Source organism: Oncorhynchus keta, chromosome 25 (genome assembly GCF_023373465.1).
Source record: "Oncorhynchus keta strain PuntledgeMale-10-30-2019 chromosome 25, Oket_V2, whole genome shotgun sequence".
Classification (NCBI taxonomy): Eukaryota; Metazoa; Chordata; class Actinopteri; order Salmoniformes; family Salmonidae; genus Oncorhynchus; species Oncorhynchus keta.
Window position 1 is genome coordinate 23,923,369 of NC_068445.1, and position 18,757 is coordinate 23,942,125.

Genomic DNA, 18,757 nt, shown 5'->3' on the forward strand with positions numbered 1-18,757 from the left:
CTGCAGTTTGGCGTCGTAACTGACTTCTGTCGGCAAATGCTCCCCTTCAATGGCCACTGCACGCTGGAAAAGTATGCTCTTCACAGGTTAATCCCGGTTTCAACTGTACCGGGCAGACAGTGTGTATGGCGTTGTGTGGGTGAGCAGTTTGCTGATGTCAACGTTGTGATGAACAGAGTGCCCCAAGGTGGCGGTAAGGTTATGGTATGGGCAAGCATAAGCTACGAACAACGAACACAATTGCATTTTACCAATGGCAATTTGAATGCACACCTAAAACACAAACTTTTACAGATGCACAATGAAAGAGCATCCTGTCACCGCTTGGTACGGCAACTGCACCGCCGGAACTGCAGGGCTCTTCAGTGCATCACCGGGGTCAAACTACCTGCCCTCCAGAACACCTACAGCACCCGATATCACAGGAAGGCCAAAAAGATCATCAAGGACAACAACCACCCGAGCCACTGCCTGTTCACCCCGCTATCATCCAGAAGGCGAGGTCAGTACAGGTGGATCAAACGGGGACCGAGAGACTGAAAAACAGCTTCTCAAGGCCATCAGACTGTTAAATAGCCATCACTAGCACATTAGAGGTTGCTGCCAATATACATAGACTTGAAATCACGGGCCACTTTAATAAATGGCACACTAGTCACTTTAATAATGTCTACATATCTTGCATTACCCAGCTCATATGTATATACTGTATCCTATACTACTCTACTGTATCTTATTCTATGCCGCTCTGACATCGCTCGTCCATATATTTTTACATTGTTAATTCCATTCCTTTACTAGATTTGTGTGTATTGGGTATAGGTTGTGTAAATGTTAGATATTACTTGTTAGATATTACTGCATTGTTGGAGCTAGAAGCACAAGCATTTCGCTACACCCGCAATAACATCTGGTAAACACGTGTATGTGACCATTAAAATGTTATTTTATTTGAGATCCTGAGGCCCATTGTCGTGCCATTCATCCGCAGCCATCACCTCACGTTTCAGCATGATAATGCAAGTTTCTTTGTCGCAAGGATCTGCACACAATTCCTGGAAGCTGAAAATATCCCAGTTCTTCCATGGCCTGCATAATCACTAGACATGTCACCCATTGAGCAAGCTTGGGATGCTCTGGGTCGACATGTACGACAGCGTGTTCCAGTTCCCACCAATATCCAACAACTTCCACAGGCCACAATCAACAGCCTGATCAACTCTATGCGAAGATGTCGTGCTGCACACCAGATACTGACTGGTTTTCTGATCCACGTTTCTACCTATTTTCAAGGTATCTGCGACCAACAGATGCAATCTGTATTCCCAGTCATGTGAAATCCATAGATAAGGGCCTAATTTATTTATTTCAATTGACTGATTTCCTTAAATGAACTATAACTCAGTAAAATCTTTTAAAATGTTGAATGTTGCGTTTATATACGATTAATACGGTGACCAGTGGCGGACTTACCATTAGGCAGAAGGGGAAATCGCCTTGGGCCTCACATCATCAAGGGGCCTCACATCATCAAGGGGCCTCATGAGCTGGGCATAGTAAAATAATAATAATAGTACTCTTTTTTTGAAGTACACTACATGACCAAAAGTATGTGAACACCATCGAACATCTACTTCCAAAATCATGGACATTAATATGGAGTTCCCCCTTTGCTGCGATAACAGCCTCCACTCTTCTGAGAAGGCTTTCCACTATATGTTGGAACATTTCTGTGGGGACTTGCTTTCATTCAGCCACGACAGCATTAGTGAGGTCAGGCACTGGTGTTGGAGGATTAGGCCTGGCTCGCAGTCGGTGTTCCAATTCATGTCAAAGGTGTTCGATTTTGTTGAGGTCAGGGCTCTGTGCAGGCCAGTCAAGTTCTTTCACACCGATCTCTACAAACCACTTCTGTATGGACCTCGCCTTTGTGTACAGGGGCATTGTAATGCTGAAACCGGAAAGGGCCTTCCCCACCCTGTTGCCACAAAGTTGGAAGCACAGAATCATCTAGAATGTTATTGTATGTTGTAGGGTTAACATTTAAATTCACTGGAACTAACGGGTCTATCCCGACCATGAAGAATAGCCCCAGACCATTATTCCTCTTCCACCAAACTTTATAGTTGGCACTATGCATTGGGGCAGTACCGTTCTCCTAGCATCCACCAAACCCAGATTCATCTGTCGGACTGCCAGATGGTGAAGAGTGATTCATCACTCCAGAGAACGCGTTTCCACTGCTCCAGAGTCCAATGGCTGCAAAATTTATACCACTCCAGCCAACGCTTGGCATTGTGCATGGAAATCTTAGGCTGCTCGGCCATGGAAACCCATTTCATGAAGCTCCCGACTAACAGTTCTTGTGCTGACATTGCTTCCAGGGGCAGTTTGAAACTCGGTAGTGAGTGTTGCAACCGAGGAATGACGATTTTTACATGCTATGTGCTTCAGCCCTCGGCGGTCCCATTCTGTGAGCTTGTGTGGCCTACCACTGAGACGTTGTTACTCCTAGATTTTTCCACCTCAGAATAACAACACTTACAGTTGACTGGGGCAGCTTGCAGGGCAGACATTTTACTAACTGACTTGCAGGAAAGGTGGCATCCTATGACGGTGCCACAATGAAAGTTACCGAGCTCTTCAGTAAGGCCATTCTACTGCCAGTGTTAGTCAGAAACGGGTGTGGCTGAAATAGCCAAATACACTCATTTGAATGGGTGTCCACATACCTTTGGCCATGTAGTGTATATGGAGTGAACAGACCACTTGTAGTGAACAGACCACTTGTAGTGTCATGGCTAGAAGGGGCTAGAAGGGATCCAGCTTTTGTCAAATTAACTTCAGATTTGAATTTTTGTAGCAGTTTAGGAGAATTTACACAGCAGGTTAGGATAATTGCGTTAAGGTTAGGACATTTTTTAAATGCAAAACATTTAAACTTTTCACGTTAATTTTACAAAAGCTGGATCTCTTCCCTCGTTTAATGTTACGTTAGGAGCCTATCATTATTTTACGATAACAGCTATTGGCACATCTGACACATTATCTCTTTAGATATCCTACTCCAAACTAAGACAACAGTCGTCACAGATTCTCCATTGGAGACACTGACAGAGATTATGAACCAAGCTACTGTATCCGTGTATCAGGCATCGACCCATATCAGCAGTACCAGTCTACAGACTAAGAATACGCCATGCTCTTTGTGGGCGGATCGACCCGCGTTCAGGTTTACAGGAAATATGACTTTCAGGAAGTAGACTTTGAGAATTCCCCCCAGCTACAGTAGTAAATCGAGAGAAAGTGAAGGTTACTTTCATGAACAAAAGTCTATGCTAGGTAGCTGCGTCTATCATTATCAAACTAACTTTTTTCGTTGGCCAAAGTCTACTTTTCAGGTAGGACTAATTTTACAGCCACTACTCACGAACGAAAGGTGAGAGGTGCTCGCTGTAGTTGTGCTACATTACAGTAGCATCGGGGAAGCCTAATGCCAGCTGTAATCTTCTATAATGAGTGGAAAACAACTAGTAAGCTTGTAAAGTTTCTAAACACAATATAAGCATACTTTTATTTTTTATAAATCGAAACAAACTATCCGCATGATACTGCTGTGCTGCTGCTTTATAAAGAATACATTTGATGTTCTCCTGTATGTATGTAGCCTGCTGACAATCAGTCTGGTCATTTCAGTGTTTATACAATGTAGCCTATTATGTATTCAGAGAGAACAGCTATGGATGTGGGGCTAGTAACAATGTCATTATAGGGCAAGTAGTAGCTGTAGTTACTTGTTACCATATATTTTTAAATCGTTGCGGCTCTGCTTGCCTTACCTTCAGTGCCCCAATGGTCCAGACATGCGTTAGTTAGGCCTACATACAGTGTACATACAGGCTAATAATGCTGTAGTAAACATTTTTTCAGATCCTGTGTTGTTGTGTGGCTGAGGTCAGGACTATCTGAGGACCATGAGTCGCGTTCCCCTGCAGCAGCAGCAGAGCTGTGGCTCCTGGGAGCTGAAGGAACGCCTGGGGACCGGGGGCTTCGGGAATGTCACCCGATGGCAGAACAAGGTGCATAACTTTAACAGTAGCACACCATTCATGTGTGTATTTTGTTACCTATAACTTTTACCATATTTTGTGTGTTTGCAAAAGTGCTATGCTATGATGTATGAGCAAGTGGCATTTTTCATGTTTCATACTGTCATCAGATAGCCTACAACCTATGCTGCTGCATGCCTAGCAGAACCTATGGAGGCTCCCACATTAATATTTGATGTAATATTAAATTCCCTCATCATGAATGGTTTAAATGTAACTTACAGGAAATACACTCATCTTTATTCTGTGACCTGGCCCATAGAACTCTGCATCCTCCCTGGCCTATGACATCACACCTAGTCACAGGATGAGAGGGACATAGATGTACATTATTATAGCTACACCATTGGAACTTGTCCACACCCATTTAGTTAGCTCTTTCTGTCCTCTATCTGTGCACTGTCTATCTGTCTTTATGTCTGTATGCACCACTTTGTTTACTGGAAATGCTGCTCAGTGTTGTCTCAGGTGAATTCCGCTGAAAGGGCACAGTGGTAGCACTATGTGGACCCCTACCAACAATGGAGGTCAGTGGTAATGACAGTTAGCATTGTGTCAAATCCTCTTGCTGGCTGGTACTTTACATGCTTCATTGTCATAGATGTATGACCCCATCAGAGTTATGAAAAGGATGTTAATGTATTAAGAGCTTTAGACCTTTGTTCTCTCTGATTTCTGAATGGTCCTTTATGTAACTTTATGTCTTTATTCAGATAGATTCAATGACCTTCCTCTCTCTGTGGTCCCTGCGGCTCTCATGCTTTGGTCTTTCAGACACCTGTCAGTCTTTAGTCTCTACTGCCTATAATAGTCCAGAACTGCTCACTCCACTCCTGGAGAACAATGTCTGTGTGCTGGCTGGCTTTTGTCCCCCCTAGGGCTTGATCCCTTTCTCTAGGGACTGATCCAACTGTTAAAAACAAACTTGACAATTATCTCTTCTTTTTCGGTTTCCTACTTATGAAATGTACAAGACTTTAAAAGTAACATGTAATGCGCCACATTTATAAAATACATCAGTCAATTCATAAGAAAAAAAAACACATTTTGGAATATCAGATCCTTTTCCTGCCCACAACTTCAGTTCATTGCAGTTGTATCCTGCAATAAGTAATACCCATGTTTAGATTTAAATTATGTTCATGGTCACAGCTCTATCGCAATTACCAATCCACTATTATTAGAATTCATTAGATGTAGGTAACTGTCCCTTATTTGATTCAGTTATTTAAATACGACTCCATTTAGGCAACAGACAATGTATTACATTGTAAGCAGATTATCTTTTCTCAAGCGACATATTTCAATTATTTTACTACATCACATTAGCTCCGCAATGATACTTAGTTTGATGGAAACCCTAGGCTTTGTACAACGTTATAAGTTACATCGAGATTCAATCTTAATTCGCTCTAACTTTATGGAAAAAGGTTTATTCCATAAATATATCAACTCCTCTCATACTACCTTATGGGCAGTTTTATTTTAAATGTAGTACCCTGTTGGAGTTCGTTCCTTGTTCCTTGTCAATCATTGGCTCATTGGTGAAATTATCATTCAGACAATATCTTTAATTAAATAATTCAAAAACCTTTATTAATGCAATTGCATTAACAGGAGTTGACAACAGGAACATAGCACACATGTTTCCGAATAAGTTCTTCAAAATAGGAAAAGTCCCAAGTTATTTTATTAAGCCCGAAGTCCAGCCCTAGTGATGTCACTGCATACGTCATTACCTTCTACTCATCAGACCAAGCCCATGCATACACAGCTATACAAACTTGCAAGAGAGATACAATAGTTCCAGTGTTTTCTAAGGGCTAACCAGTACATGTCCACTCCCCAAGCTGATTTATAGTGGAATGTCTGACTAGTCTCTTATCTCTTACACTCCCCTACACAGTTCTGTCTCAGTCACACATTTCTCAGACCGTTTCCTTATAAGAGGTAGAGACTAGAAAATAAACTGTGGAACAATATTAATCCTCTATAATGAATATATATATTGATAATCTGTAGTCTAGGACCCAATAAATGTATGGAGGGATGGTTCTTTGACCCCTCCCCTTCTATTAATACAACATAGCATAATCAATTATTATAATACATCAAACATTTGGTACAGCCCCTATCATGACCCCAAGGTGAACACCCAACAACCCGTACAGAGAATAATCCAATAAGCGTTTTATAGTTACATCGTTAGGGTAAGTTAACCAAAAGTAGACACACTCCAATCAGTTTCTGAGACAATTGCCCAGACTTTGTAGACAGTTGAATAATGCTTAAACCTCATCTTTATCAAATAATCCATTAAAGGGACCTACGTATGGGTTGTTTAAGTTGCATCTCGTTATATTCCCAGTATTACTTTATCAAATCTCCAGTAATCGATTATACACACATACAATTCATCATATTTTCATATCTTCACAAAATCCATATAAAATGTAAGAAATTCTTATGTACTCACATCAACGATTCCATTTGCGTTTTCAAGGACACTCCACAGCTACAAAGCAGCTCTCCAAGCAAACTCCCAGCGGAACCCCCAAAAATGTACATTTGTTTCCCGTACAATAACCAGCCCGTCATGGAATCCTCAACAGTTCTCTGACCTCCCAGAAACCACGGCAAAGTCTAGGCTCCCAGAAATTATAGACTTGCTGCTAACATCCCTCTCTCAATACTGTCCAAGATATTCTATAATGGCCAGTGATGGACGGAACCCCAAAATAACATTATATGAACATTTATTAACCAAATTTCAATCATCTTATTATACAAATGTTTATATCTTATTTACCCACTCACACAACTCTCATATCACATTCACACAGTACTGTTCACAAACACACATAATCAATATTTGTATAACCTGCAGGAATATTTTCTTACTTCTATAGGTGGATTTGGTTTATAGCTTTCACATATGTACCTAACTATTTTAAACCATTTCATATCATTAACTTATCTACGAATTATTATTTATCTCAGGCTCACAAAGAGCCTTCATGTTCAACCACACATGATTGATCAAATGCTCACACAAAACAAATACTAAATAACCATCCATTAGTGGTCCCAAAACTGGGTGTTGTAGCCACACTGGGATATCGCCTACTGCGATTACTATAGATTATCTTCCATCTATCCAAATGTGCAAAACAACCTACAGAGTACCCATGTCTCCTATCTACCTTTTTAACATGGTCCCAAAAATCCTTTCTTACCTTGTATTTTCTAAGTACCAGGAATATCAAAAACACCTACAATTACACCCAACAATTGCAACCCAGGGCATACCTGTTTACCTCATTTAACAAAACATTTGATCAATTACATACACGTTAAAATTTGAACTTCACCAAAGTCAGATGCCTCGCAAGGCGTCACCTGCACTCTCGTTCTTCGTTCAATACGTTAACCTCACCAGTCCTATTGTCATCAAGCCATTACCACGGATCTGGACTTTTGGTAGCCCGCAACTGGCTAATTAACAATCATGTCCAAGGATACCTCACTTAAGAACACTCTCATCAACTCAACTCAGTCCTGTTAGTTACCCCAGCTGTGCCCCTCTTAAGGAAGACCTCGCTCTGAGTGTACCCTCAACAGGGGCATTTGTTATTTTTTACATTGTTTTTCTTTTTTCTTATCTTTTCATCACTTAAACGTTCAGTTAATGTCAAATTAGTACTATTAATTCTGTGCACTTTCAAGTTCAATTATTGAAAGAAACCCGTCTCATCCTTAATTCAATTCTGTTCGAGATGATGTATCCATTCAGCTGACGCTTCCAGCCAGGTGGTGATCTGATCTGCTCCAAATAGTGGAGAGTGGCTTTCCCCTGGTTGCATCTAATGCATCTAATTAAGTTTATGCATCTAATTAAGTTCATCATTGCATCCTCGCCGCCAAAATGTTGGTGGAATTATTGTAATCAAAAGGAGAGACTTCTAGATTTCTTCAAAACAATCTTTATTATTTAATTAGTGCAGTAATGGAGCTGGTTGGTAACCACCCCTGGAGGTTATCACTGAGAACTCAACAAGCTGGTTTGAGCCAAAGCATTTTATAGCAAAGTCCATTCTCCTTCAGTCTACATGAGAAACAACAGATGTATGGAATGGGTTAAGATTTGTATGAAATATACTTATAATTCACAGCAGACAGTATCTCATTGTGTAGAGACCATGGTCTGGCTCTGGAGTCATCTCTCCCTGGTACCGTATAGAACAGAAACATTAACTCATGCTCTGGAATGCGGTATCACCCAAAGACATCGTAAATCTTCAGAGACCCATCCTCAGTAGAACACACACAGATTAGTGTTCTTACAACCCCTTATTCTGTTGCATAAAACAACCATTTGATGCAATAACAGTATTATAACATAATCTTGTAATTTCCACCATACTTTCCACTAGCTCTGTGCAGGCCAGTCAAGTTCTTCCACACTGATCTTGACAAACCATTTCTGTATGGACCTCGCCTTTGTGCACAGAGGCATTGTTATGCTAAAACAGGAAAGGGCCTTCCCCAAACTGTTGCCACAAAGTTTGAAGCACAGAATTGTATAGAATGCCATTGTATGCTGTAGAGTTAAGATTTCACCATGAAAAAACAGCCTCAGACCATTATTCCTCCTCCACCAAACTTTATAGTTGGCACTGTGCATTCCGGCAGTAGCGTTCTCTTGGCCTTCATCAATCCCAGATTTGTCCGTCAGATTGCCAGATGGTGAAGCGTGATTCATCACTCCAGAGAACGTGTTTCCAAGCTTTACACCACTCCAGCCGACGCTTGGTATTGCGCATTATGATCTTAGGCTTGTGTGCAGCTGCTTGGCCATGGAAACCCATTTCATGAAGCACCTGACGAACAGTTCTGGTGCTGGCGTTGCTTCCAGAGTTAGTGAGTGTTGCAAATGAGGACAGACGGGTTACATGCTTCAGCATTCTGTGGTCCCGTTCTGTGAGCTTGTGTGGCCTACCACTTCGCGTCTGAGTCGTTGTTGCTCCAATACGTTTCCACATCACAATAACAGCACTTACAGTTGACCGGTACAGCTCTAGCAGGGCAGAAATTTGACGTACTGACTTGTTGGAAAGGTGGCATCCTATGACAGTGCCACATTGAAAGTCACTGAGCTCTTCAGTAAAGCCATTCTACTGCCAATGTTTGTCTATGGAGATTGCATAGCTGTGTCCTCAATTTTATACACCTGTCAGCAATGGGTGGGTTTGAAATAGCCAAATCCACTCATTTGAGGGGGTGTTCACATACTTTTGTATGTATAGTGTAACTTCGGTCTGTCGTAGGAAGTGGAGGGACGGGCATGATGGGCTATGGCATTGTGTTAATGGGACTTCCTCTGCTACTTTCTGAATCACTGGTGATGATTCTATCCGTTACTTCCTGGATTGTTGAGGATAACATCATAATACCAAAAATAAACGATAAGCTGGTCGTACAGCTCATTATGTTTTGCCCAGAGTTGAAGTGTTACAGTGAAAACGTATGCGAACCCTTTGGAATTACCTGGATTTCTGCATAAATTGGTCATCAAATTTGATCTGATCTTCATCTATGTCACAATAGACAAACATAGTGTGCTTAAATTAATAGCACACAAATTATTGTATTTTTCTTGTCTCTATTGAATACATAATTTAAACATTCACAGTGTAGGTTGGAAAAACTATGTGAACCCCTAAGCTAATGACTTCTCCAAAAGCTAATTGGAGTCAGCTAACTTGGAGTTAGGGCTGCCTTGCCCTAAAAAAAAACCTCACTAAATTTTTTTTTGCTATTCACAAGAAGCATTGCCTGATGTGAACCATGCCTCAAACAAAAGAGATCTCAGAAGACCTAAGATTAAGAATTGTTAACTTGCATAAAGCTGGAAAGGTTTACAAAGTATCTCTAAAAGCCTTGATGTCATCAGTCCACGTTAAGACAAATTGTCTATAAATGGAGCAAGCTCAGCACTGTTGCTACTCTCCCTAGGAGTGGCCATCCTGCAAAGACGACTGCAAGAGCACAGCACAGAAAGCTCAATGAGGTTAAGAATAATCCTCGAGTGTCAGCTAAAAACACTTACAGAAATTTCTGGAACATGCTAACATCTCTGTTGATGAGTCTACGATACGTAAAACACTAAACAAGAATGGTGTTCATGGGAGGACACCACGAAAGAAGCCACTGCTGTCCAAAAAAAACATTGCTGCACGTCTGAAGTTTGCAAAAGTGCACCTGGATGTTCGACAGCGCTACTGGCAAAATATTCTGTGGACAGATTAAACTACAGTTGAGTTGTTTGGAAGGAACACACAACACTATGTGTAGAGAAAAAAAGGCACAGCACACCAACATCAAAACCTCAACCCAACTGTAAAGTATGGTGGAGGGAGCATCATGGTTTGGAGCTGCTTTGCTACCTCAGGGCCTGGACAGCTTGCTATCGTCAACGGAAAAATGAATTCCCAAGTTCATCAAGACATTTTGCAGGAGAATGTTAGGCCAGTTGAAGCTCAACAATAGTTGAGTGATGCAACAGGACAACGACCCAAAACACAGAAGTAAACCAACAACAGAATGGCTTAAACAGAAGAAAATGTGCCTTCTGGAGTGGCCCAGTCAGTCCTGACCTCATCCCAATTGGGCGGCAGGGTAGCCTAGTGGTTAGAGCGTTGGAGTAGCAGCTGAAAGGTTGCAAGTTCAAATCCCCAAGCTGACAAGGTACAAATCTGTCGTTCTGCTCCTGAACAGGCAGTTAATCTACTGTTCTTACTTGGAAGTAAGAATTTGTTCTTAACTGTTTTGCCTAGTTAAGTAAAGGTTAAAAAAAAAGATGCTGTGGCATGACCTCAAGAGAGCAGTTCACACCAGACATCCCAAGAATATTGCTGAACTGAAACAGTTTTGTAAAGAGGAATGGTCCAAAATTCCTCCTGACTGTTGTGCAGGTCTGATCCGCAACTACAGAAAACATTTGGTTGAGGTTATTGCTGCCAAAGGTGGATCAACCAGTTATTAAATCCAATGGTTCATACTTTTCCCACCCTGCACTGTGAATGTTTACATGGTGTGTTCAATAAAGATTTGAAAACGTATAATTGTTTGTGTGTTATTAGTTTAACCTCACTAGGGTACGTGGGACACTAGCATCCCACCTGGCACACATCCAGTGAAATTGCAGAGCACCAAATTCAAAAACAGAAATACTCATTAGGAAAATTCGTAAAACATACAAGTGTTATACATCGGTTTAAAGATGAACTTCATGTTAATCCAACCACGGTGTCAGATTTCAAAAAGGCTTTACGGCGAAAGCATACCATGCGATTATTTGAGAACAGTGACCAGCAGACAAATCATTATAAACAGTAACAAGCCAAGAAGAGGAGTTACTCAAGTCAGAAATAGTGATAAAATGTATCACAATATCACTGATCTTCATATGGTTGCACTCACAAGACTCCCATTTACTCAATAAATGTTTGTTTTGTTCGATAAAGTCCATGTTTATATCCAAAAACCTCAGTTTTGTTTGCACGTTTTGTTCAGTAATCCACAGGCTCAAACGCATTCACAACAGGCAGACGAAAAATTGAAATAGTATCCGTAAAGTTCGTAGAAACATGTCAAACGATGTTTATAATCAATCCCCAGGTTGTTTTTAGTCATAATAATCAATAATATTTCAATCGGACAATAATGTTGTCAATATAAAAGGTAAACAAGTAAGGCACGCTCTCGGTCATGCGCATGAAAAAGCTCTGGGACACTGAAGTAAGACCACTCATTACTCCTTCATTTTTCAGAATACAAGACTGAAACCATTTCGAAAGACTGTTGACATCTAGTGGAAGCCATAGGAAGTGAGTCCTAAGTCAATGGATACTGTAATGGCATTCGATAGAAAACTACAAACATTAAAAAAGGTCCCACTTCCTGAATGGATTTTTCTCAGGTTTTCGTCTGCCAAATCAGTTCTGTTATACTCACAGACATTATTGGAACAGTTTTGGAAACTTTAGAGTGTTTTCTATCCAAATTCTACCTATTATATGTATATCCTAGCTTCTGGGCCTGAGTAGCAGGCAGTTTACTTTGGGCATGCTTTTCATCCGGAAGTGAAAATAGTGCCCCCGACCATAGTGAAGTTAAGCAGACTGTGTTTGTCTACTGTTGTGATCTAGATGAAGATTAGATCAAATGTTATGACCAATTTATGCAGAAATCCAGGTATTTCCAAGGGGTTCACATACTTTTTCTTGACACTGAAATTGATTCATGTGGCTATTGCGTGTGTACTTCCGGCGCCGACAGAGATGGCCGCCTCGCTTCGCATTCCTAGGAAACTATGCAGTTTTTTGTTTTTTTTACGTGTTATTTCTTACATTGGTACCCCAGGTCATCTTGGGTTTCATTACATACAGTCGAGAAGAACTACTGAACATAAGAGCAGCGTCAACTCACCATCAGTACGACCAAGAATATGACTTTCGCGAAGCGGATCCTGTGTTCTGCCTTTCACCCAGGACAACGGAATGGATCCCAGCCGGCGACCCCAAAAAACGACTTCGAAAAAGGGGAAAACGAAGCGGTCTTCTGGTCAGACTCCGGAGACGGGCACATCGTGCACCACTCCCTAGCATTCTCCTCGCCAATGTCCAGTCTCTTGACAACAAGGTTGATGAAATCCGAGCAAGGGTAGCATTCCAGAGGGACATCAGAGACTGTAACGTTCTTTGCTTCACGTAAACATGGCTCACTGGAGAGACGCTATCGGAGACGGTGCAGCCAGCTGGTTTCTCCACGCATCGCGCCGACAGAAACAAACATCTTTCTGGTAAGAAGAGGGGCGGGGGCATATGCTTTATGGTTAACGTGACGTGGTGTGGCCACAAGAACATACAGGAACTCAAGTCCTTCTGTTCACCTGATTTAGAATTCCTCACAATCAAATGTAGACCGCATTATCTACCAAGGGAATTCTCTTCGATTATAATCACAGCCGTATATATTCCCCCCCAAGCAGACACATCGATGGCTCTGAACGAACTTTATTTGACTCTTTGCAAACTGAAATCCATATATCCGGAGGCTGCATTCATTGAAGCTGGGGATTTTAACAAGGCTAATCTGAAAACAAGACTCCCTAAATTTTATCAGCATATCGATTGCGCAACCAGGGCTGGAAAAACCTTGGATCATTGCTATTCCAACTTCCGCGACGCATATAAGGCCCTGCCCCGCCCTCCTTTCGGAAAAGCTGACCACGACTCCATTTTGTTGATCCCTGCCTACAGACAGAAACTAAAACAAGAAGCTCCCGCGCTGAGGTCTGTTCAACGCTGGTCCGACCAATCTGATTCCACACTCCAAGACTGCTTCCATCACGTGGACTGGGATATGTTCCGTATTGCGTCAGACAACAACATTGACGAATACGCTGATTCGGTGTGCGAGTTCATTAGAACGTGCGTTGAAGATGTTGTTCCCATAGCAACGATTAAAACATTCCCAAACCAGAAACCGTGGATTGATGGCAGCATTCGCGTGAAACTGAAACCGCGAACCACATGACCGAATACAAACAGTGTAACTATTCCCTCCGCAAGGCAATCAAACAAGCTAAGCGTCAGTATAGAGACAAAGTAGAATCTCAATTCAACGGCTCAGACACAAGAGGTATGTGGCAGGGTCTACAGTCAATCACAGATTACAAAAAGAAAACCAGCACCGTCACGGACCAGGATGTCTTGCTCCCAGGCAGACTAAATAACTTTTTTGCCCGCTTTGAGGACAATACAGTGCCACTGACACTGCCCGCAACTAAAACATGCGGACTCTCCTTCACTGCAGCCGACGTGAGGAAAACATTTAACCGTGTCAACCCTCGCAAGGCTGCAGGCCCAGACTGCATCCCCAGCCGCGCCCTCAGAGCATGCGCAGACCAGCTGGCTGATGTGTTTACGGACATATTCAATCAATCCCTATCCCAGTCTGTTGTTCCCACATGCTTCAAGAGGGCCACCATTGTTCCTGTTCCCAAGAAAGCTAAGGTAACTGAGCTAAACAACTACCCCCCCGTAGCACTCACTTCCGTCATCATGAAGTGCTTTGAGAGACTAGTCAAGGACCATATCACCTCCACCCTACCTGACATCCTAGACCCACTCCAATTTGCTTACCGCCCAAATAGGTCCACAGACGATGCAATCTCAACCACACTGCACACTGCCCTAACCCATCTGGACAAGAGGAATACCTATGTGAGAATGCTGTTCATTGACTACAGCTCGGCATTTAACACCATAGTGCCCTCCAAGCTCATCATCAAGCTCGAGACCCTGGGTCTCGACCCCGCCCTGTGCAACTGGGTACTGGACTTCCTGACAGGCCGCCCCCAGGTGGTGAGGGTAGGCAACAACATCTCCACCCCGCTGATCCTCAACACTGGGGCCCCACAAGGGTGCGTTCTGAGCCCTCTCCTGTACTCCCTGTTCACCCACGACTGCGTGGCCACGCACGCCTCCAACTCAATCATCAAGTTTGCGGACGACACAACAGTGGTAGGCTTGATTACCAACAACGACGAGACGGCCTACAGGAAGGAGGTGAGGGCCCTCGGAGTGTGGTGTCAGGAAAATAACCTCACACTCAACGTCAACAAAACTAATTAGATGATTGTGGATTTCAGGAAACAGCAGAGGGAACACCCCCCTATCCACATCGATGGAACGGTAGTGGAGAGGGTAGTAAGTTTTAAGTTCCTCGGCGTACACATCACAGACAAACTGAATTGGTTCACCCACACAGACAGCATCGTGAAGAAGGTGCAGCAGCGCCTCTTCAACCTCAGGAGGCTGAAGAAATTCGGCTTGTCACCAAAAGCACTCACAAACTTCTACAGATGCACAATCAAGAGCATCCTGTCGGGCTGTATCACTGCCTGGTACGGCAACTGCTCCGCCCACAACCGTAAGGCTCTCCAGAGGGTAGTGAGGTCTGCACAACGCATCACCGGGGGCAAACTACCTGCCCTCCAGGACACCTACACCACCCGATGTCACAGGAAGGCCATAAAGATCATCAAGGACAACAACCACCCGAGCCACTGCCTGTTCACCCCGCTATCATCCAGAAGGCGAGGTCAGTACAGGTGCATCAAAGCTGGGACCGAGAGACTGAAAAACAGCTTCTATCTCAAGGCCATCAGACTGTTAAACAGCCACCACTAACATTGAGTGGCTGCTGCCAACACACTGACTCAACTCCAGCCACTTTAATAATGGGAATTGATGGGAAATGATGTAAAATATATCACTAGCCACTTTAAACAATGCTACCTAATATAATGTTTACATACCCTCCATTATTCATCTCATATGTATACGTATATACTGTACTCTATTTCATCTACTGCATCCTTATGTAATACATGTATCACTAGCTACTTTAACTATGCCACTTTGTTTACATACTCATCTCATATGTATATACTGCACCGCTCTACCATCACTCATTCATATATCTTTATGTACATATTCTTTATTCCCTTACACTTGTGTCTATAAGGTAGTAGTTTGGAATTGTTAGCTAGATTACTTGTTGGTTATTACTGCATTGTCGGAACTAGAAGCACAAGAATTTCGCTACACTCGCACTAACATCTGCTAACCATGTGTATGTGACAAATAAAATTTGATTTGATTTATTATACTTCTGACAGGCTTTACGCTGCTTTTTACGCTTTACGTTGTGTCAGGCCTGTCTCTTTCTGTGTACTGTGTGTATGTATTGTAAAAGCATTGTAATAGTGTTAGTGTGTGTGTGTGTGTGTGTGTGTCTAATCCTACCTGTGTGTTGTTGTGTAGGACACAGAGGAGCAGATAGCCATTAAGCAGTGTCGTCAGGAGCTGAGTGAGAGGAACAGAGAACGCTGGTGTTTGGAGATACAGATCATGAAGAGGTGAGAGACTTTTATGTCTATGAAGATGTTTTCTTATTATTTAGCAATCTTAAGGGACTTGCATGGTGCGAGCAGTATGGCAATGGGTCCACTTAGCTTTACAGTGGGTTTAGGTTTAGCTGTAGACCAATCCATATGGGTCATATCTGCCAACTCAGCAGGGGAAGGGATATGGATGACGATGTAGTACAGTAAGACAGGAGGTTTGGTAGTGTGAATCCAAAAAATTAGGCTTATTACCAAATCACCAATTGGGATTACGTTACGATAATCCCATTTGAGCCTATTTTACTCACAGCATCGCTCAATATTACTCAGCATCACTCATACGCTGCTGCTTCTCTGTTTATTATAAATCCTGATTGCCTAGTCACATTTACGCCTACCCACAAGTACATGTTGTATTCCCTCAATTACATCATACCCCTGCACATTGACTCGGTACTGGTACTCCTTGTACGGTGCATTCGGAAAGTATTCAGACCCCTTTAGTTTTTCTACATTTTGTTACGTTACAGCCTTGTTCTAAAATGGATTGAATAGTTTTTTCCCTCATCAATCTACACACAATACCCCATAATGACAAAGCAAAAACTGCTTTTTAGACATTTTGTTTTGTTGCGACTCTTGGGGCAGTATTTTCATTTTTGGAAAAAAAAAACGTTCCCGTTTTAAACGGGATATTTTCTCAGGACAAGATGCTAGAATATACATATAATTGACAGCTTTGGATAGAAAACACTCTAACGTTTCCAAAACTGTAAAGATATTGTCTGTGAGTATAACAGAACTGATGTTGCAGGCGAGTGCCCCATATTTTGAAAGCGCTGCGTTCCAATGAGTCCCTATTGAGCTGTGAATGTGCTATCAACCAGCTTACGCTTTACGTATTCCCCAAGGTGTCTACAGCATTGTGACGTAGTTTTACACATTTATGCTCAAGAATAGCCGTAGGTGGTCACCTGATGGCTCCCAGGGTGACTCTGTAAAATATAGAGGTAGCCATTACTCCAATCGGTCCTACTGAAAAACGAATTGTCCTGACGGATATATTATCGAATAGATATTAGAAAAACACCCTGAGGATTGATTATAAACAACGCTTGCCATGTTTCTGTCGATATTATGGAGCTAATTTGGAATATTTTTCACCGTTTTCGTGACTGCAATTTCCGGGCGATTTCTCAGCCAAACGTGAAGTACAAACGGAGCTATTTCGCTACAAAAATAATATTTTGGGAAAAAATGAACTTTGGCTATCTACCTGGGAGTCACGTGAGTGAAAACATCCGAAGTTCATCAAAGGTAAACGATTTAATTTGATTGCTTTTCTGATTTGTGAAAAGGTTACCTGCTGCTAGCAAGGCATAATGCTATGCTAGGCTATCGATAAACTTACACAAATGCTTGTCTAGCTTTGGCTGTAAAGCATATTTTGAAAATCTGAGATGACAGGGTGATTAACAAAAGGCTGAGCTGTGTCTCAATATATTTAATTTGTGATTTTCATGAATAGGAATATTTTCTAGGGATATTTATGTCCGTTGCGTTATGCTAATTAGTGTCAGGCAATGATTACGCTCCCGCATGCGGGATGGGGAGGCAGTAGAGGTTTTAAAAAACAACAACATAAATATCACATTTACATAAGTATTGAGATTTACAGAAGTCTTTATTCAGTACTTTGTTGAAGGACCTTTGGCAGTAATTAAAGCCTTGAGTCTTCTTGGGTATAACGCTAGAAGCTTAAGTTGACACACCTATATTTGGGGAGTTTCTCCCATTCTTCTCTGCAGATCCTCTCAAGCCCCTCAAGCTCTGGATGGGGAGCGTCGCTGCACAGCTATTTTCAGGTCTCCAGAGATGTTCGATCGGGTTCAAGTCCGGGCTCTGGCTGGGCCACTCAAGGACATTCAGAGACTTGTCCCAAAGCCACTCCTGCATTGTCTTAGCTGTGTGCTTAGCGTCGTTGTCTTGTTGGAAAGTGAACTTTCACCCCAGTTTGAGGCCCTGAGCGCTCTGGAGCAGCTTTTCATCAAGGATCTCTCAGTACTTTTCTGTATCTTTCCCTCAATACTGACTAGTCTCCAGTTCCTGCCGCTGAAATGGTGCCACCACCATGCTTCACCGTAGGGATGGTGCCAGGTTTCCTTCAGACGTGACGCTTGGCATTCAGGCCAAAGAGTTCACGCTTGGTTTCATCAGACCAGAGAATCTTGTTTCACATGGTCTGAGAGTCCTTTAGGTGCCTTTTGGCAAACTCCAAGCAGGCTGTGATGTGCCTTTTACTGAGGAGAGGTTTCCGCCTGGCCACTCTACCATAAAGGCCTAATTGGTGGAGTGCTGCAGAGATGGTTGTCCTTCTGGAAGGTTCTCCCATCTCCACATAGGAACTCTAGAGCTCTGTCAGAGTGACCATCGGGTTCTTGTTCTTCGGGTTCTTGTTCTTGTTCATCATCCTGACCAAGGCCCTTCTCCCCGATTTCTCAGTTTGGCCGGCACCAATCAAGTTGTAGAAACATCTCAAGGATTATCAATTGAAACAGGATGCACCTGAGCTCAATTTCAAGTCTCATAGCAAAGGGTTTGAATACTTATGTAATAAATGTATTATTTCTTTAATTTTTGATAAATTTGTCAAAAAAATTTAAAACCTGTT

General features: G+C 42.3%; 1 protein-coding gene across 1 annotated transcript in view; it reads left to right on the forward strand.

The window, feature by feature from the left end:
- The first annotated feature begins 3,279 nt into the window (after positions 1–3,279).
- The window catches only part of ikbkb (inhibitor of nuclear factor kappa B kinase subunit beta), a 37,242-nt gene continuing 21,764 nt past the window's right edge, over positions 3,280–18,757 (forward strand). The window contains 3 exon segments of the mRNA XM_052478977.1: positions 3,280–3,401; positions 3,931–4,079; positions 16,004–16,098. Of these exon segments, the coding sequence (XP_052334937.1) occupies positions 3,975–4,079; positions 16,004–16,098 (200 nt within the window). The 5' untranslated portion in view covers positions 3,280–3,401; positions 3,931–3,974.